The following is an 18,542-nucleotide window of genomic DNA, read 5'->3' on the forward strand; positions in this document are numbered from 1 at the left end:
ACATTGTTAAATGGCTTATATTCAAGAAGAGAAAAGGAACTCTTTAGAAATAGGCACTACTTTCGAATGGACCACGGAGGGATACACAATGATTTAGTGTAATGTAACCTTTAAGGGAACTCAACTTTGTCCCATCTTTTTCAAACTTTCTCCACATGAGATTTCAACTATTTCCACAATGAATATGCAATTTCAGTGCATTCGGATGGGGGTAAAGGCCTTAAAATGGCCATTTAAAGCGGTGACTAAATTGGCCGCAGTCAAGTCGGAATGCATGATTTTTAGTCTAAGTGACGACAGCTGATTTTGTGTCTCCAATTATTGTTACGCGTAACTTTTATGGCAAAAACTGGTATCATTGCATGCGAAATTCACCAATATATCAGCAAAAGGCCCAAATAAATGTATTGATTGTGAATCAGTATACTTTTCTTGATGAAATAGGAGACTTTTTTTTAATTTTAAGCACTTTTTTCAATAAAAAACTCACTGACAGCATATAAAATCATGTTTTTTAAGAACATTATTATTAAAAGCTTCACTTACAATCTAAACATACACATTGCAATTACAAAAATTAATGCTATTATGATGAGAGGCATAATTTGTAGCTTTCAAGCCGATACAAGCCGGCTACCCAAAATTAACACTTAAAAAGGCGCAAATCGCTCCTTCAACAGCTTACGACACAAAGTGACACTTAATGCGCATCCAGATAGTCTCTCTCATATAAATAAGTCCTGTTAGCGACATTTTATTAAGTATTCTCTTTAAAATCCAGTGTTGAAAGCGTAAGTTTTGCAAAAATGCCCACAGTCACCATGCAAAAGAGCACGTTTGCTAAGGAATTCCTACGCGAGTGGCCACACTAATGTCGTGGCAGGAAAGTCATTTGGGTGTGATTCCTCTGTAGTTCAGTGTACATTCATTCCACTACCTGGGGATGACTATCAGGATCAATTTTCCCAGCTTGGTGTAGTGTTGACCTTTCAGGATGTTGATGGATCGTCCACAAGCGCTGCACCACTGCGGCCTCTGTTCAGGACACAGAGTCGGATTGAGGTGTACACAAACCCGCAGTCAGGCAAGGATCATCCAGACCTTTAATAAAATAAAATGTTTAGGCCCCTGAAACTGGCAATTATGTTCAACACTGAGATAAGGAAACACATAGAGGAGACATCATGCCATGGCTTTCTCATTATCGACACGGCAAACTCGAGCAGCTGGGGACTTGGCTCTAAACAAAAACAGGTATGCTCCATCAATGTGAGCAAGATGGCATGTCAGAGTTAAAAAGGGCAAACAAACATACAAAAGAGAAATAAAGGAAATTAGAAATTAAATGCCAGAAGTAATTTTAAGTATTGTTTTTCTGTCTGCAAGGGTTGCTGTGGAAAATAGTGCTTAACGCATAGTTTGGCCTGTAGGGATTCTGCTAGCAAGAACAAATGGAAGTCATATCTGCCCGCGAACTGTAAGCTTGAGATTACCATATCTGATGAAGTACTGCTTTGAGAATGCATTCTGATTGTACTTGAACCAGATCGCATTGACAGCACAAGGCTTCAGACCCCCCAAAAGTGTGAGGCTTTCAATAGTGCTTACCTGATACCAGACCGCATTGCCCAAGACAGTGACTTTCTCCCGGAACTGCACAGGCTGCATCCGCAGCACAATCCTTAAGCTCAATCATGGTCTGGCTGACACTGAAATAGTGAAATCTGAATTTACAGATGCTCATTTGTCTAAAGGTTATGAGTTTATTGCCTATCTTATTAAAAGCAAACACAATGACATGCTTAAGAAGACATGTGCATTTCTGAAAAGACATACAGCTGCCCGATACTTGACTAGGAAAAGGCGCTATGGTCTTCACTCTTAAATTCATTACTCTAAGGGCTTAACAGAACAAAAGCCAGATCTTACAGCTAAATGGCCCCACCTACAGCTAAATATGCTTTATAGGTTGAAAATAAAGTTATTTGTCTGAAGAACTAGTGCTATTAACTCATCAGCTATGTTGCTCCACTGGCCGCAATTCTGTAAACATAGTGTATTTATGGAAATACCTAGTCTACCACCTGCTGCGCACCACTACATCCACTGTAAATACACAGCTAAGTTAGTACTTTAACGAACAAACTGAAATTCATGTGTAAATTAAACAATCAGTATGATGACTCACATTGAAATCATGTCCAGTGCACCAGTCAGAGCAAGACAGCTAGCGGATTGTTAACCAACTACGGCTCAAGGACAAACGGTCAGGCCTGCAAACAAAGAGAAAAATGGCATAAATGGGCTGCATGCATGTAATTTGGCATATTTTTCATCTTGCTCTCCACCTGAAACTTCAATCTATGGACATAATAATATTTACATTTAAGATTTGTTGGAAATGTTACCCTTACTTGTCCATACCAGGTCCCCCACCCATCCGGAACAGTCCAAAACCACCTAAAACATCCATTTGGACCAAAATATTTACATCTCTCATCTATTTTAGCACCCAAATCATCAAAACATTCATTAAAATTCATTTTCTACTTGTCTCGCTTGCAGACGAATCCATGTGACCTTGACATTGCAGTAAATGTGCTTTTTAAAGGTTATATTACACTAATTCCGATTCCCATAGGGTCCCATTATAAAACTGACAACTTTCACAGCATTTTTCTTGCCTTTCCGTCGTATCAATTTTTCCGAACCTGGTATCATTTTAAAGATGGATCTGTCATCTTCCAATAATTGCAATCAAAAACATACCGTCTCGCAACTTCTAAGAAAGTAAATCGCTGTCGAATGAACCCACCGTAGAAAAACGCGTTTCGGAATCCTAATTTCGACAAAAGCCCCACACAATAGAAAACACACCCTCAAAAGTTCATCTTTTAAGTTAGCTTCCAATCCAAGGCATCAAAGTACTCCAGACACATACAGGATATTACAAATAACCACAAAAGACATGTCTCACATTGTTAAATGGCTTATATTCAAGAAGAGAAAAGGAACTCTTTAGAAATAGGCACTACTTTCGAATGGACCACGGAGGGATACACAATGATTTAGTGTAATGTAACCTGTTACCGATAGCAGTTTTCAGGAAAGAAAAATGTTTATTTAAAAAGTGCAGGTTAAAACAGTGCGTTTAAGGCGATAATGCAACTTGCAGTTGGTAGCTTTAATTTCTGTATTCGGAATAGTTGCAGACATGTTTTTTCGTGATTTATTCGCTCGACTGCACCCGCACAATGAAATTTGCCAATGTCGGAGCAACCCGAGGCCATGATAGCTGTACTTCTCAAGGACACAATAGATACGGTACTACCGTTAGGATTAAGCAAATTGTGTGTACTGCATGCAAAAGGAATGAGCAAGGCCTAAGCGGTATCAAGAGGTGATTTTTTGTCAACTTACTATTATAATGGTGGTATGAGTCGGCTTATTTAAAACAAAACGATAATTCGTGAATCGAGACGGTACAAAAATATGAAAATCACTAGCAAAAGGAATTGTTATAAGTTATAAACTGATATTATTATTATTGCAATATATTCTTTTTTTTTTTTTTAGCTGGTTTTCCGAGAAAGTATTTGTTTAAGAAGCCAGGGTCATGAAAAGCAAATAAATATATGTACAGATTTTTAACATATCAGAATGATGCAAAAGTAGACGTAGTCATGATATATAAATTATCAGATAGCGAGTGAAATAAAGGATATAACAAATTTATGTACATTTCTCACATTGATACACATTTTAAGTATTATCAAGTAATTAAATAAGCATAAACGTTCCTCATGCTTAACAATTAATGTTTTTAACGGTAAAGTGTAGATGTACATAGGACTGAAAATGTGTCATGTAAATTGAATTTATGGAATTTATTTAATTTCAAGTAGGTAACTACAGTCAACTTTCTATTATACTGGTGGTATAAGTCGGCTATTTAAAACAAAACACAAATTTGTAGATAGAAATGGTACAGAATTATGAAAAATCACTAGCAAAAGGAAATTGTAATAAGTTATAAACTGGTTATTATTATTGCAATTTATTCTATAAATTTTTGGCCCGTTTTCCGAGGAAGTATTTGTTTAAGAAGCCATGGTCATGAAAAGCAAATAAATATATGTACAGATTTTTAACATATCAAAATGATGCAAAAGTACACATAGTCATGATATATGACATTATTAGAGAAACACAACCAAATTAATATAATACAGGCTTTTTCCGCTCCATTTTGGGAATACGCCACACTGGAATTTTGGGAATTTTGCGTCGTGAAAACATCCATTTTGGGAAAAAAATTATTCGCAAAATTGGCTCAATTGGCAGGGGTTTTTCAGCACTGTCTGCGCCTCCGGACAACGGAGGCACTCCCAAAGCAAACGGACCCGATCCCAAACCGAAATTATAAAAAAAATCCCAATTTCTAAAAAAAAAAAAAACAAAAAAAAAAAAAAAATTTTTTTTTTTTTTTTTTTTTTTAAGAATGAAGTGTCTTATAACTTGTGTGACTAACCAGTGTTTGTTTTGGTCAAAAATATTTGCTATAAGGTTTTGACTGTTCAATTCTTATCACAGAGTGTAACTGTAACTGAAAAACAAAACTGCAGTAATTGAATTAACGTTGAACATGCTCAATATTGCATCTGTTTACATGAAGAAGACAAAATAACCAAATAAAAACAAATTTATTTGTTAAACCACTGAATTATTTAAGCATGATTAATTCACAATTTTTTCCCAAATGAGCCGTTTCATCGAAGCAAAAATTCCCAAAATGACCAATTTTGTCGATAAAAAATTCCCAATTTGGTCAGACTCCTTTTCCCAAAATAGGCAGAAAAACCCCTGATTGGGAAAAATTATCGCATGTAAATAGTGTTTCTTATATTTCAAAGAAGCCGTTAACTGGTAAATAACGACTATTTTGATAACTTATTATTAAAATTTTACAAAGTATTATGAACATCCGTGATAAGTGCAGGTTTTGTAATCTGAATTTGGGGAAAAGGCCTGGCCTTTTTTGAGGTGAAAAAAATCGTGCGAAGCGCTGGATTTTGAGGAAAATAAGGAAAGTCTTAAATAATCATTAACATATTATACAGTTTTTAAAACAAATTTAAGGCAACAGATAATTTAATTATGCAACACTTTTTATTTTCTACACCGGATCAGGTTAACTTATATATTTTAAGGTAAAAAAAAATTATTATTTTTTTTTTGTAATTGGGAATTTTTTTTTTTCAATTGGGGAAAAAAACAACCAGATTTGCATTGGGAATGGGGCCGAATTTCGGATCCATGGCATAGGGCGGAAAAAGCCTGTAATACAATCATCAATTAGCGAATGAAATTAAGAATATAGCAAATTTATGTACATTTCTCACACTGGTACACATATTAAGTATTAACAAGTAATTAAATATAACTTATAAGCATAAATGTTCCTCATGATATATAACATTATTAGAGAAACCCAACCGAATTAATATAATACAATCATCAACTAGCGAATGAAATTAAGAATATAGCAAATTTATGTACATTTCTCACACTGATACACATATTAAGTATTAACAAGTAATTAAATATAACTTATAAGCATAAATGTTCCTCATGCTTAACAATTAATGTTTATAACGGTAAAGCATACATGTACATAAGACTGAGAATGTGGCATGTAAATTGAATTTATTCAATTTCAAGTAGGTAACCACAGATTATACAGTAGTAAACGGATGTAAGAAAAAAAAGTAGACTCTTTGAAGCAGGGGTTTTTCTGCCTATTTTGGGAAAAGGAGTCTGACCAAATTGGGGATTTTTATCGACAAAATTGTCCATTTTGGGAATTTTCGAGTCGATGAAACGGTCAATTTGGGAATTTTATCATGCTTAAATAAGTTAGTGGTTTTACCAAAAAAACATATTTTTATTTGTTATTTTGTCTTCAAAAACAAACACTGGTAACAGGTAAGTAAGTCACACAAGTAACAGCATGATTTTTCTTTGCTTTCTGTCTTTGCATTTGATGAACTTGAACTTGGAGACTGAACAACAACTTTCTTACTAGGCTCCGAAGAAGAATTATCGACCTGAGTCGGACAATGGAACAGCCATGGGTATTTCACTTGCTTGCACTGCTTGTTCGGGGTTACTAGAGGGAGTAGAAGATTCAGCGATTTTCGCAAACATCAACGTTTTCGTCGAACATCCTTTTGCATCTCTTTTTATACGCCCGTATAAAATACGGGACGTATTATGTGAAACCCCTTGGCGGGCGGGCGGCGGGCGGAAGGCATCACTTTGTCCGGACTCTAATTCAAATTGTATTCATCCGATCTTCACCAAACTTGGTCAGCAGTTGCATCTAGTTGATATCTAGGCCAAGTTCGAATATGGGTCATGCCGGGTCAAAAACTAGGTCATAGGGTGACGGTCAATAAGTGCATTTTCAAAGGGGCCACTTTGTCCGGACTCTATTTCAAATTGTATTCATCCGATCTTCACCAAACTTGGTCAGCAGTTGCATCTAGTTGATATATAGGCCAAGTTCGAATATGGGTCATGCCGGGTCAAAAACTAGGTCATAGGGTCAATTAGTGCATTTTCAACGGCGCCACTTTGTCCGGACTCTAATTCAAATTGTATTCATCCGATCTTCACCAAACTTGGTCAGTAGTTGCATCTAGTTGATATCTAGGTCAAGTCCGAATATGGGTCATGCTGGGTCAAAAACTAGGTCAAAGGGTCAATTAGTGCATTTTACTTTGTCCGGACTCTAATTCAAATTGTATAAATCTTATCTTCACCAAACTTGGTCAGTAGTTGCATCTAGTTGATATCTAGGCCAAGTTCGAATATGGGTCATGCCAGGTAAAAAACTAGGTCATAGGGTCAATAAGTCCATTTTCAACAGCGCCACTTTGTCCGGACTCTTATTCAAATTGTATTCATCCGATCTTTACCAAACTTGGTCAGTAGTTGCATCTAGTTGATATCTAGGTCAAGTTCGAATATGGGTCATGTCGGGTCAAGAACTAGGTCATAGGGTCAATTAGTGCATTTTCAACGGCGCCACTTTGTCCGGACTCTAATTCAAATTGTATTCATCCGAAACTTTTAAACAACTTTTTATCCTGCGTCAAAGTGGTATGGGGGTATAAGTCACATTCAGTGACAAAGCTCTAGTTCAAGTTGAATTCACCAAACTTGGTCAGAGGTAGTATATAGATTATATATCAGTCAGGTCTGATTGGAGACATGCAACCGATTAACACATGCAATATTTTTATCCAGTTTTATTTTGCGATATTTTCATCGGGTTTATTTTTTTCGCGATTTTTGAAACGAGTTATTTTTAACAACATGTTTATTGGTAAGTTTCATTTTTCCTTCAATCTAATCATGATTTCCACAGGTACATGAGTTTTTCACTGTGCATGGGTACTATAGAAAGGCAACTGTTTATCATTGTCATCAACCTAAAATCAATTTTTATACGCCCGTTTTAAAAAAACGGGACGTATTATAGTTTCACCTTGGCAGCGGGCGGGCAGGTGGGCGGTGTCCACAGCAGTTTCCGCTCTCTAATTCAAATAGTTTTCATCCGATCTTCACCAAATTTGGTCAGAAGTTGTGTCTAGACAATATCTACATGTAGGTCAAGTTCAAATATGGGTCATGCCAGGTTAAAAACTAGGTCACGAGGTCACTTAGTGCATTTCAAGCATTAAGCATGATGTCCGCTTTCTAATTTTAGTAGTTTTCATCAAATCTTCACCAACTTTGGTCAGAAGTGGTGTCTAGATGATTATGAAGGTCAAGTTAAAATATGGGTCATGGTAAAGTTATCAAGTTGTCCAAAGCCTTAAAACGGGCGTATCTTGTGACAGTTTGGCACTCTTGTTTTTTTTGCTGTAGTACTTATCGTTATGGGAAGCCATGTTTGAAAATAAGCGTCTACAGATTTGGACTAGAATGTGTATTGTGCGGCTCTATATACTTGTTATAATGCGGAGCAGTTCAAACCTTTTCGCTGTCAATGTTGGCAGATGCATCCGGCAAATACACCTGCGAAAATCTGAGTCGCTAAAGGCTTAATTACGTCGCGGATGAAGGGAAGTCACTCTTTCGATATAAATTATGTTTACTTTTTACGATTTTGAAATTATTTTTTTTTTTGGAATTGGGAAATATGAAATCAAAATTCGATTGGGAACGGGTCCGTTTGCTTTGGGAATGCCTCCGTTGTCCGGAGGCGCAGACAGTGCAGAAAAACCCCTGTGAAGAAGCAGTAATGTAGTTATTATCATTAAAGGGAGACTATTTAGACAATAATGTGCCCTAATTAATAATAAAAAGGATGGCTATACAGGTTTTGAAATGAAATTCATTTCCAAGTACATAATAACGCATTAGATCGAGACTTAACAAAAAACTAACAGTCAATTAGTGCACTGTAGAACATATACTATAATTTGGTGGTCTGGTGGCATTTGTATTTATAAACAAATGTGTACTTGTATTGAATCTTTGTCAGCGTTTAAATTTACTGAATATAAAGCGTATAAATTTGCTTGTATTTTTAAGTAAAGGTAAGGATTCTGATGATAAGAATGAGCTAAGAGAAGCATTATGTGTGTCATTACCTAGGAATTGTTCTCTTTCAGTATCAAAGAAATCGCAGTTAAGGAGGTAGTGGTGTTCGGTGCCAACCTGACCCGAATTACATAGCCTGCAGACTCTATCTTCAAATGGGGTTCCGTCGTATCGGCCTGTCTCGACTGGAAACCAGTGGTTAGCAGTCCTGAATTGGAATAGGTAAATGTATTCTTTTTTGGTGAGTTTAATAAGGTAGATTTCAAGGGAGGTGATTGTTTGAAGCTAGTATATATTTGTCCTTTGTGTGTTTGCTGTAATTGGTGGTGCCATTGGGTTTTGAACTGAGTTAGTAACTGTGATTTAACTAAGCGGTGGATATTAATTTGGTTTATTTGAAACTGATTATCCCATATGCTACTTTGGTTAACTGATGTGAGTATTTCTTTTATTTTGTTTGACCACTTAAAATTTGAGTTTGGGAGGTTCATCATGTACTTATAAATCTGATGTGATATTTTCTGTTCTTTGCCTTGAAGAGTTCTACTACACCAGAAGGAGATCATACGAGTTTTAATATTGATTGCAATTGGATGCCTGCCAAGTTCACCGTATAGAAAAGATATAGGAGTAGATTTTCTGGCTTTAGTAATTTTTCTGAGGAAGTTGTTGTGTACTCTCTCCAGAATGTCTATGTTTTCAAAACCAAATATTTCTGAACCATATGTTAAAATTGGTAGCACTGTGTGGTCGAAAAGTTTAAGGATTAAGTCTATGGGAAGTTCTGCGTCGTTTGCTCTGATATATAATAGGTGCATTGCTTTTGTTGCTTGTTCAGCTAGGTGTTTTCTTGCGTTTAGGAAAGAGCCATTGCTTGAGAGTGTTATCCCTAGGTAGTGGTAACGGTCAGTTATGTCTATGGGATGGATGCCTAGTGTGAAATGAAAGTTTTGAAGTTGTCTAGCACCGAAGATTATAATTTTAGTTTTGCTGAGGTTTATTTTTAAATGCCAATTCTCGCAGTAATCATGGAAAATGTTTAAGCTATTTTGGAAGTCAGTTTTTGAGTCAGAAATGATAACAGTGTCATCAGCATAAAGTAATATAAGTAGTTTTAGCCACAAAGTTAGGTCTTCAGGATTTGTAAGTTCTATGCCGTTTGAGCCTTGGAGGTGCATATGTGTTTGCAGATCATTAAGGAAGAGGAAAAATAGGAGAGGGGACAGGTTTTCACCTTGTCTTACGCCAATTTCTGATATGAATGGTTCAGATATGTTACCGTTAAGTGAGATACTAGATTTGATGTTGCTATACATGTTTTGAACTAAAGTGAGAAATTTACCTGTTATATTTTGTTTGATTAGTTTGTGCCAGAGGCCAGTACGCCAGACTTTATCGAAGGCTTGGGAGAAGTCAATAAATGCGCAGTAAAGTTTTTGTTTCTTTTTTTTCATTAATTCAATTAGTGAGTGAAGTGTAAATATGTGATCAGAGCAGGAATAGCCTTTTCTAAAGCCAGCTTGATTTTCATCTAAGATATTGTTTTCATTTAAGAACTTAGTTAATCTGTTGTTAAGTATTGAAGTAAAAAGTTTGCCAAGACAGCTGAGGATAGTTATGGGTCTGTAGTTACTAGGATCTTTAGGGTCACCTTTGTTTTTAAATATGGGTATTATAATTCCATTGAGCCAACTTTGTGGGATGAACCCGGTTTCTAGTATGTAGTTAAATAGTTTGCAATAAACAGGCATAAGTAGATGTTTTGTGGACTTTATGTATTCGTTAAGAATGTTGTCAAATGGGCTAGGAGTTTTTGAGTTTTTAAGGTTTGAAATACATTTTTCTATCATTTTTTATATGAGCAAGGTTACAGTTTTGGGGCAGACAGACAGAATACACAAAATTCAATCTTATTCTCTGTATTTCCCGACATTGAAGTCACAAAATAGTATTATATTTAAATAATTCCGATGAAACAATATATCAAATTTATGAGAAACTAGGCACTTTCATTTCATATATATACAAAAACTTTTGTGGTAGCTAGAGCTTAAAAATATTACAAACACAGTATTTAATCAATAAACAAATCTTTTGAGATTTTCCCCAATCAGCTGATCCGCAACTGCCATGAACACAAGGTGCAATTTCCATGCTTTAATTTCCATAAATCATTAACATATACTTAAATCACTCACTGGAATTTAAAAAAAAATAATAAAAAAACAAATTCATACCAAATGTACAAGCATTTACCAATGAAATGTGCTTCTAAATCTACTTTCAAGTTTTGACGCTTGTTATAGATAGACGGTGCGACGGTAAAATGACACGACTGTGATAGTTACCAAAGCGTGATTTTCAATGAAAACACCGTTGAAATAAGAAGCAAAACTTTGTTATTGCTTGAAATTGATCACATTTGCCAAAAATCACAGTTATATTTATATGTCAATATCATTTAGACTAATATTTTAATTTAAATCACAGATTTGATTCGGAATTACCCGAGATCCGGAACTACCCGATCGACTGTATTAATTAATGATTTTATATGGTTGTTTAGGGAAGCCTCTAACAAATTTAACAATTAAATAGATCTAATTATACTTGATTTTATAAGTGCCTTAAATTGTTCTTGCATTAATTAAGCTCATTGAAAAATTAAGTAAAATCAAAGCTTTCATGTTCTTTGATGGTCATTTTAAATGGAATAGTATGTTACAAATTAAAATAATTATAACTATTGTATTAATCAATTGAGTAAAAGCACACCTTTGATGTTCTTTGATGGTCATTGTTAGTGGAATAGTATGTTACAAATTAAACAATTATAACTATTGTATTAATCAATTGAGTAAACGAACACCTTTTATGTTCTTTGATGACCATTTTAAGTGAAATGGTATGTTACAAAGTAAAGAATTACTATTATTGAATTAATGAATTCATTTTGCTACAAACAAATACAATTATACCTATATATACTAAAAACATTTTACACTGATTCATTCTGTTATTAGAATTTACTGCAACAATATTATTCATACGTATCATAGTGATTGACATTTTCAGAGTTTGTGAGTTTGTGCATTGGATAAAATATTTTCTTAGTGTTTTTGTGTTAGAAATAAAATTGTTATATGACATTAAAATTATAATTTATTACAGCCAGTACTGAATTGTAGTTCTCAAAAATAATTTTGATAAATAACTATCAGTGTGTCATAGATCTTTACTAATACCATTTACCTTCCAATTTAAAAATTAATTTAATTTGTAGCCAAAAAAATGTGACAGCATTTTCATCATTTGGCTAATATTAAATAACAACCACACCTACCATTATACAAGATATTAGGCACTTAGGGTGCAATAAACAAGCATTGATTAGATTAGCAAGTGTAGTACACAAGATAACAGCTAGATTATGGGTGCAATATACAGGCCCTTTAATCAGCATTGATGAGATTAGGTGACAGGGGGATAAGATGAGATTAGCACATTATTATGCAAAAAAAACGTTTTTAAATAGTTTATCACTGTATTAAATATTATTAAAGTTTATTCATATAACTTGAACATTTACAGTTCATCGTTACATATATGTTGCTTTTTAATATAATTAATATTATTGAGTAAAATTATTAAAATATCAATAAGTTTTGATTACATTTGCTTATTATACCAATAATGAAATCATGCACAAGGAAAGTGCAATTCTGTTTTAATTAGTCTGAACTAGTTATTAGTAAAAATTAAAATATCAGTGACATCCAATCATTTTATTATATTCATACATATAAATGTATGAAAAAAAAATAAATTGTTGACAATTATATAGTTTATTTATTTATCATATTTATCTGTTACAAGGAAAACAGTTTTGAAATTAATATAAATGTGATTTAACCATTTTATCAATTCACCAATTGACCCTATTTAATTGGATTAAAAACAACAAACAACTACAGTTCCTCAACACTAATGATTTACATGCAAATCCATTCACAGTTAAACCAAAAAAAGTAATCAAACAAGCTGCTCCATAAATAAACTTAATTGAAAACTTCATAAAGAAAATAATCATTTTGATAATAAATCAAGAATAAACTTCAACCAAACAATCATACATTTATTGGGGGGGGGAACGTCTGCACTTAAACCAAAGTGGGGGGGAAACGTCTGGAGAGGAAACGTCTTGGGGGGAAACGTCTAGGGGAGGAAACGTCTTGGGGGTGAAACGTCCGGAAACCGATTAGTTCTTCTTGAATGCTCTGAGCTTTTATGAGTACATACGTACAGCTCGTACCGGAGGGTCAATAGCTAGGAGTTGGATTATTGCAACTAGAAGGTCGATTTGTAGATTGAAAACAAAAAAGGAGTTTTTATCATGCTTGATGAAAGTTTATTTAACTTTGCCGAGTCCTGTCCGTTTGCTTGTTCCATTGTTTACGGGTAATTACTACTCCTATAAATATGAGGTCGATTTAATCGGTAGATTACGTCTAATTATTTGGACTAGGGTAATAACATGATAACTCATCACTACATGATTATTTATTATTCAATGCAAAACCCATTTATGCCTAACGTCTAGAAAAAAGCCTTGGCATACAGCGTAGACCCAGATGAGATGAGACGCCGCATCATGCGGCGTCAAATCTGGGTCTACGCTGTTTGCTTTAAGGAAATATCACTTTCTGAAATGGTCAGAAGTGGGTGGGGTAATGTTATTTTTTTTCAGTGTTTCTAGTGTGTTATATTTAATAATACTCTAACACTTTGTTTTACAGTGGTGTATGTTCCAGCTGGTAACAGTGGATTTATGAAGAAAATAAGGACTTAGGTCGCCCAGGAAGAAAGTGGTTTTAAGGTGAAAATATGTGATTATTTACTCTTTTTGAAAGGTTTCATTACAACTGGTTCATGTATCACTGAAGTATATGCTATTTTAATTATGCATAGTGCTCCAAACTTAATATAGAATGCTTTTATAAGGAATTATTCTTTAACATTACCCCACCCACTTCTGACCATTTCAGGAAGTGATATGTCCTTAATGAATTTCTGTAAAAAATATTATAAATATAAAAATAAATATACTAGACATCCCTAATTTTGAAAACAAATTAATCCAAGAAGGATGAGAGAGTCCACCAGGCATAAATGGGTTAAATTTACCATTTACAATCAACAATTCGTTTAGGGGTCAAGATATTGCAAAAGTAGCATCGGATACTTCCATTTTCCTGTATATTGATGTGTGTATCCTGCATCACCTAAATATATTATCTCAGAATTCTTTGACAAGTCTTATTATTTGGACTACTAGCCCAGTCTACATGCTAACCACTAGTCCGACAGCCCGTGGCTAGTGGATTGTAGTTCCAGCTAGTAAAAAATATTAATTTATATGGTCAGGCTTGTGGATTTTTCTATCTGTTTCTATTAATGCGTAATGATATGGACTAGTGGTTTAAAATGCTAATAATGATGACTGCTACCTCAAATAACATTGAATTCAAGTGTCTTGTTGTGATTTTCAAGTAAAATATTTCAGTTTATCAATCTGGTGGATTTTTTGGTGGAATAGTTATTCTGCTTTGTTTGGACCCAGATCAATGGCTGATAAAAGTGCTTTATCTTTGATTTAAGTTATATATTAAACTTAACAAATTGAATATACATGTGTTTACATGTATTTTTTTTACAGCGCTCAATATCATCGAATCGGAGTGAAGGCTCAGGGTCTACTACAGAATCATATGATTTTGTTCTTCCTTCACGTAGTTGGGGAAGAGGACGAGGAAGAGGAGCCAGTAGGCAGCTTGAACCCCGTCCAGGACCAAGTAATGAATCTGGTGGAGGGAGATCCAGGGGAAAGCAGGGAAAAACCAAGGCAAAGATGGCTTTCACTTTGTCAGCAAACAATGTTACCAGGTTGCAGCTGACACACCAACAAAAGAAGGAGCAATGTGATGTAAGTAGTTAATTTTCGTAATTTTTACTTTTGAGATTACTCATTTTATGTGGACGATGATGTACAAAATTCATAAACATTCAATGGCTTAAAGCTACTTTTTAGTGGAAACTTTCAAGGTCATGTTCTCAGCCTAGTCAGGATTGTTTTCTTTCATCATAAAAAAATCAAGAAAAGTTTTGATAAAGTATTTTAAAAACCACAAATTAAACATTTTCACAAATAGTGGTATAAGCATTATTATAAAATTGACCTGTTTAACTGGTACTGTATGTATAAGTACAAGAGCTTTACTGTGGTGTCCAATCAAGGTAAGTTTTCTCTACTCAAGGCCTTGGTGGACCGACTCACTGGTGAAGAAGCCAGGGATGTCCTTAAGGAGATTTCAAAGAAGATGCCGTTCCTCGTCCTTGACGTTGCGGACAAACTGCAGGCTGGTCCACAATCTACACTGCCCCGGGGCGACTTTTCAGACTGGTGTATCTGCCACGGTGCAGACCCATGGAGACAGTGCAGCAGCATGTGTGCTGTGGTATGCGCCCAGAACTGTGCCATAGCATAAATGCTGTAAGTTATTTGTACAGAAACACATTTAATTTGTATACCCCGGTATGGTGGCATATAGCAGTTGAACTGTCCGTCAGTCAGGCAGCATGTCCGTCTGCAGAAAACTTTAACTTTGGCCATAAATTTTGCAATAATTAAGATAGCAACATGATATTTGGCATGTAAATCTCATGGAGCTGCACATTTTTAGTAGTGAAAGATCAAGGTCATCCTACAAGGTCAAATATATGGCTTCAAAGCGGCTCAGTTGGGGGCATTGTGATTCTGACAAACACATCTCTTGTTTGTATATAACTTTGAATATATAACTTTTTACTTAGTTTGTAACCATTTGTTCTACTTCATTGTGTGTTTTATTAGATTTTTTAACTTGATAACCCTGATGTTTGCATTTCTTAGCTCGACTATAAAATATGAAATATATATAGTGGAGCTATCCTACTTGCCCCGGCATTGGCGTTCCTGTGCAGCGATTTTTTTGTCCAATTGGGAAAAGTACCTGACCGGTCCAATTGGGAAAAATTGAGTCGTGAAAACTGAAAACCCTCAAATTGGGAAAAATGGAGTCGTGAAACCCTCAAATTGGGAAATTGGTGTATTTGATTTTATGGTCCCAAATACTTAAAAATTGATATCAAAGCTATTGCTTTCATTCTTCAAATACTTTATTACTATCATGATGGTACTTTACTTGGCAAGTTGACTGGACTTCGACCTTTAAATGACCTTGACTCTCAAGGTCAAATTAATAAATTTTGATTAAATTGCCATAACTTCTTTATTTATTATTATATTTGATTCATACTTTGACAAAACAACACTTACCTGACATACCACATTGGACTCACAGAGCTCCAGATAAGGGTCGTATTTTCGTAATTACGAATTATTTTCAAGTCCGTTACGTATTTATTTTAAAATCTTGTCGTACCATTAAGAAATACAAAATCAAGTTACGAATATTATTTTTACATCGGTTCGTTTCGATTTTTAACCAGGTTTTCCAAAGGAAAAAACTGGTTATTAGATTGGCGAATGCGGGCTGGCTGGCTGGCTGGCTGGCGGAATAAGCTTGTCCGGGCCATAACTATGTCGTTCATTGTCAGATTTTAAAATCATTTGGCACATTTGTTCACCATCATTGGACGGTGTGTCGCGCGAAATAATTACGTCGATATCTCCAAGGTCAAGGTCACACTTTGAGTTCAAAGGTCAAAAATGGCCATAAATGAGCTTGTCCTGGCCATAACTATGTCATTCATTGTGAGATTTTAAAATCATTTGGCACATTTGTTCACCATCATGGGACGGTGTGTCCCACGAAAGAATCACGTCAATATCTCCAATGTCAAGGTCGCCACTACTAAAAATAGATTTAAAAAAAAAAAAAAATTACAAAGGGGGTTAATTTTTTTTGGTCATTTCAAAAGTTCAGTTTGAGTTTTCTCCCTTTATCAGATTTTTTTTTCACAATGAAAACCTGGTTTTGTGACAATTTTGTCCCTTGTTATTGAGTTCTTTTTGCGTATTAAAGATCTTTGCGGTGCTTATATAGAATGGTTATCTGGTTTGTTTAACAAAGAGCATTTTGCCCAATAAAAGCGGCGTATACAGTCTATCTGTCAAAAAACAATGGCGGCACCAGGAGAGAGCGTCCAAAAACACGCTTTTAACATATTGTACGCAAAGTGAGCCATAGTTAAATGTTTAGAAAGACATTATAGAAAAGATCTTATACGATGTTGTATGTTTAGTTGCCGACACAGTCGGAAAAGCTAAACAAAAACGTGACACGACGGGTCCAAACTTAAACACACAAAAAACATTGAACGAGTGGAAGGGACAAGTCCCGTGGCTAATCGTTGAAAAGATTGAAGGGGAGACCCGTTGTAATTGTAAAATATGTAAAAATTCATCTGAGGCATGCAATCTAAGCACAGTTTGGGCATATGAAGGTATTTGAAAAATAAAATTGCATAATACTAAAAAGACACTGTTGAACTCGTATAAATAAAGTTGCTAGTATGTTTATTTTGATTTTTTTGCATGAAAATAACCATTATTATTTATTTTTAGGTCATTTAGAAAAAATAAGAATTATTTTCCAAAACTTTGTAGTAACGTTAAGAATAAAATTTCAGAGTTAAGAATTCTTTTTGAAAATCTGGTAGTAATTTAAGAATTTCACAAAACCTTATCTGGAGCTCTGGACTCCACCCAAACCATCCCCTAAATTATTTTTTTTAAACATGGAAAAAAACACACTATTTTATTTTTGAAGGACTTTCCAACCATTGCTATTAAACTTGAAATAAAATCTATTAGTTTGTTTTATGTCTCTACAAATGTTCAATTGTGGAAAATATACCTGAACTCAGAATTGTCTATAGAGTACAACTTTTTTAAACAATAATGGATCAATATGTTTCAATTATGGTCCTCTTCCACTTAGACTATGGCTATATTACCTTGACCTTATTGAATATGAGCTATTTCCCCATGATGGGTTACGTTATACTGTCAAGCACTTGAATAGTCAAGCGCGCTGTCCTCTGATGACAGCTTTTGTTTAAACTTGTTATTAACATTTTAGGAGATGCGTCTAATGATCCTAGATGCTGGTGTCCTGCGCACCCAGATGCTGTACAGGAACGATGTTTTTGCTAGACATGCAGCATCAGAAAAGGATGTTAACAAGTCGTATCGACATGCTGGCTATCGCCAGTACATCCTTATTCACCATGGCTGGCTGGGACTGGGCGTGAGGCGACCAGTGCCTTCCTGCTGCACCTGGGCCATACAAGACACCTTCCCTGATCCAGATGGATTCTATGTTCCATATGAACCTTCTTGGTGAAAGACCAGTTTATTGCATTTTTATAATGTGTTTATTCATTGCTATTTTGTATAATAAATACACTATGCGTTGGCAAATGTGCCAGTAGTTTTTGCTTAAATAGGTTATTATAATGATTTTAATAAATCATTAAGTTTAAAATGTAAACAAAGTAACAGAAATGGCTGGAATGCATGCTGAGATTTATGTTTAAATAGTGAGGATAGATAAAAGTGTCTCAACAGTTTTGCTTGCATTGAATAACTTTGAGCAACATGTATGGTATATCCATCAGCATGAAACAGATTAGTGATTATAAAATCACTAAAATACTTTTTTTTTCAAATTTCAAATACTTCAGCACATTTTATGTACCTTAAATGGATTGAATTAACCAAAGTTTAGGAAGCTGCGAGTCTTGGCAAGTTGCAAATGAACATCAGTATTTAAAATTTACCAGTTATCTTCTGAATCCAAAACACTATAATGAATTAAAAAATATAGGATGTAGGCTTAATTGACAAAACTCATCTGATTTTTTGA

The 18,542-nt window shown here is 34.8% G+C and overlaps 1 protein-coding gene and 1 long non-coding RNA gene across 47 annotated transcripts in view; one reads left to right on the forward strand and one right to left on the reverse strand.

Moving 5' to 3' along the window:
- Nucleotides 1–3,088, reverse strand: part of LOC127880575 (uncharacterized) — a 36,180-nt gene extending 33,092 nt beyond the window's left edge. For 39 of the 41 annotated variants that reach the window (XR_008049619.1, XR_008049602.1, XR_008049613.1 and 36 more), the window contains exons 1-3: nucleotides 2,189–3,088; nucleotides 1,609–1,709; nucleotides 938–1,101 (exon numbers count right to left, since the gene is read on the reverse strand). This is a non-coding gene — a long non-coding RNA (uncharacterized LOC127880575). The remainder of the gene's footprint in view (nucleotides 1–937; nucleotides 1,102–1,608; nucleotides 1,710–2,188) is intronic. The other 2 variants (XR_008049612.1, XR_008049591.1) reach the window with 1 other exon arrangement.
- Nucleotide 3,089: 1 nt separating this feature from the next.
- LOC127880572 (P2X purinoceptor 7-like) lies at nucleotides 3,090–18,100 on the forward strand. 6 transcript variants are annotated; one of them, XR_008049588.1, is made up of 6 exons: nucleotides 3,090–3,400; nucleotides 8,685–8,835; nucleotides 13,410–13,489; nucleotides 14,330–14,596; nucleotides 14,928–15,163; nucleotides 17,757–18,100. XR_008049588.1 is itself a non-coding variant. In XM_052427886.1 (6 exons), the coding sequence occupies exons 4-6, from the start codon at nucleotides 14,522–14,524 to the stop codon at nucleotides 18,018–18,020; spliced, it is 540 nt and encodes a 179-aa protein (XP_052283846.1). In that variant the 5' UTR covers nucleotides 3,090–3,400; nucleotides 8,685–8,835; nucleotides 13,410–13,489; nucleotides 14,330–14,521; the 3' UTR covers nucleotides 18,021–18,100. The 6 variants fall into 6 exon arrangements, 5 of the variants coding, with proteins under 5 accessions (XP_052283846.1, XP_052283850.1, XP_052283847.1 ...); XM_052427886.1 differs by having other exon boundaries at nucleotides 14,928–15,128; XM_052427890.1 differs by having other exon boundaries at nucleotides 14,407–14,596; nucleotides 14,928–15,128.
- Nucleotides 18,101–18,542: the final 442 nt, after the last annotated feature.

Source organism: Dreissena polymorpha, chromosome 5 (assembly GCF_020536995.1).
Source record: "Dreissena polymorpha isolate Duluth1 chromosome 5, UMN_Dpol_1.0, whole genome shotgun sequence".
Classification (NCBI taxonomy): Eukaryota; Metazoa; Mollusca; class Bivalvia; order Myida; family Dreissenidae; genus Dreissena; species Dreissena polymorpha.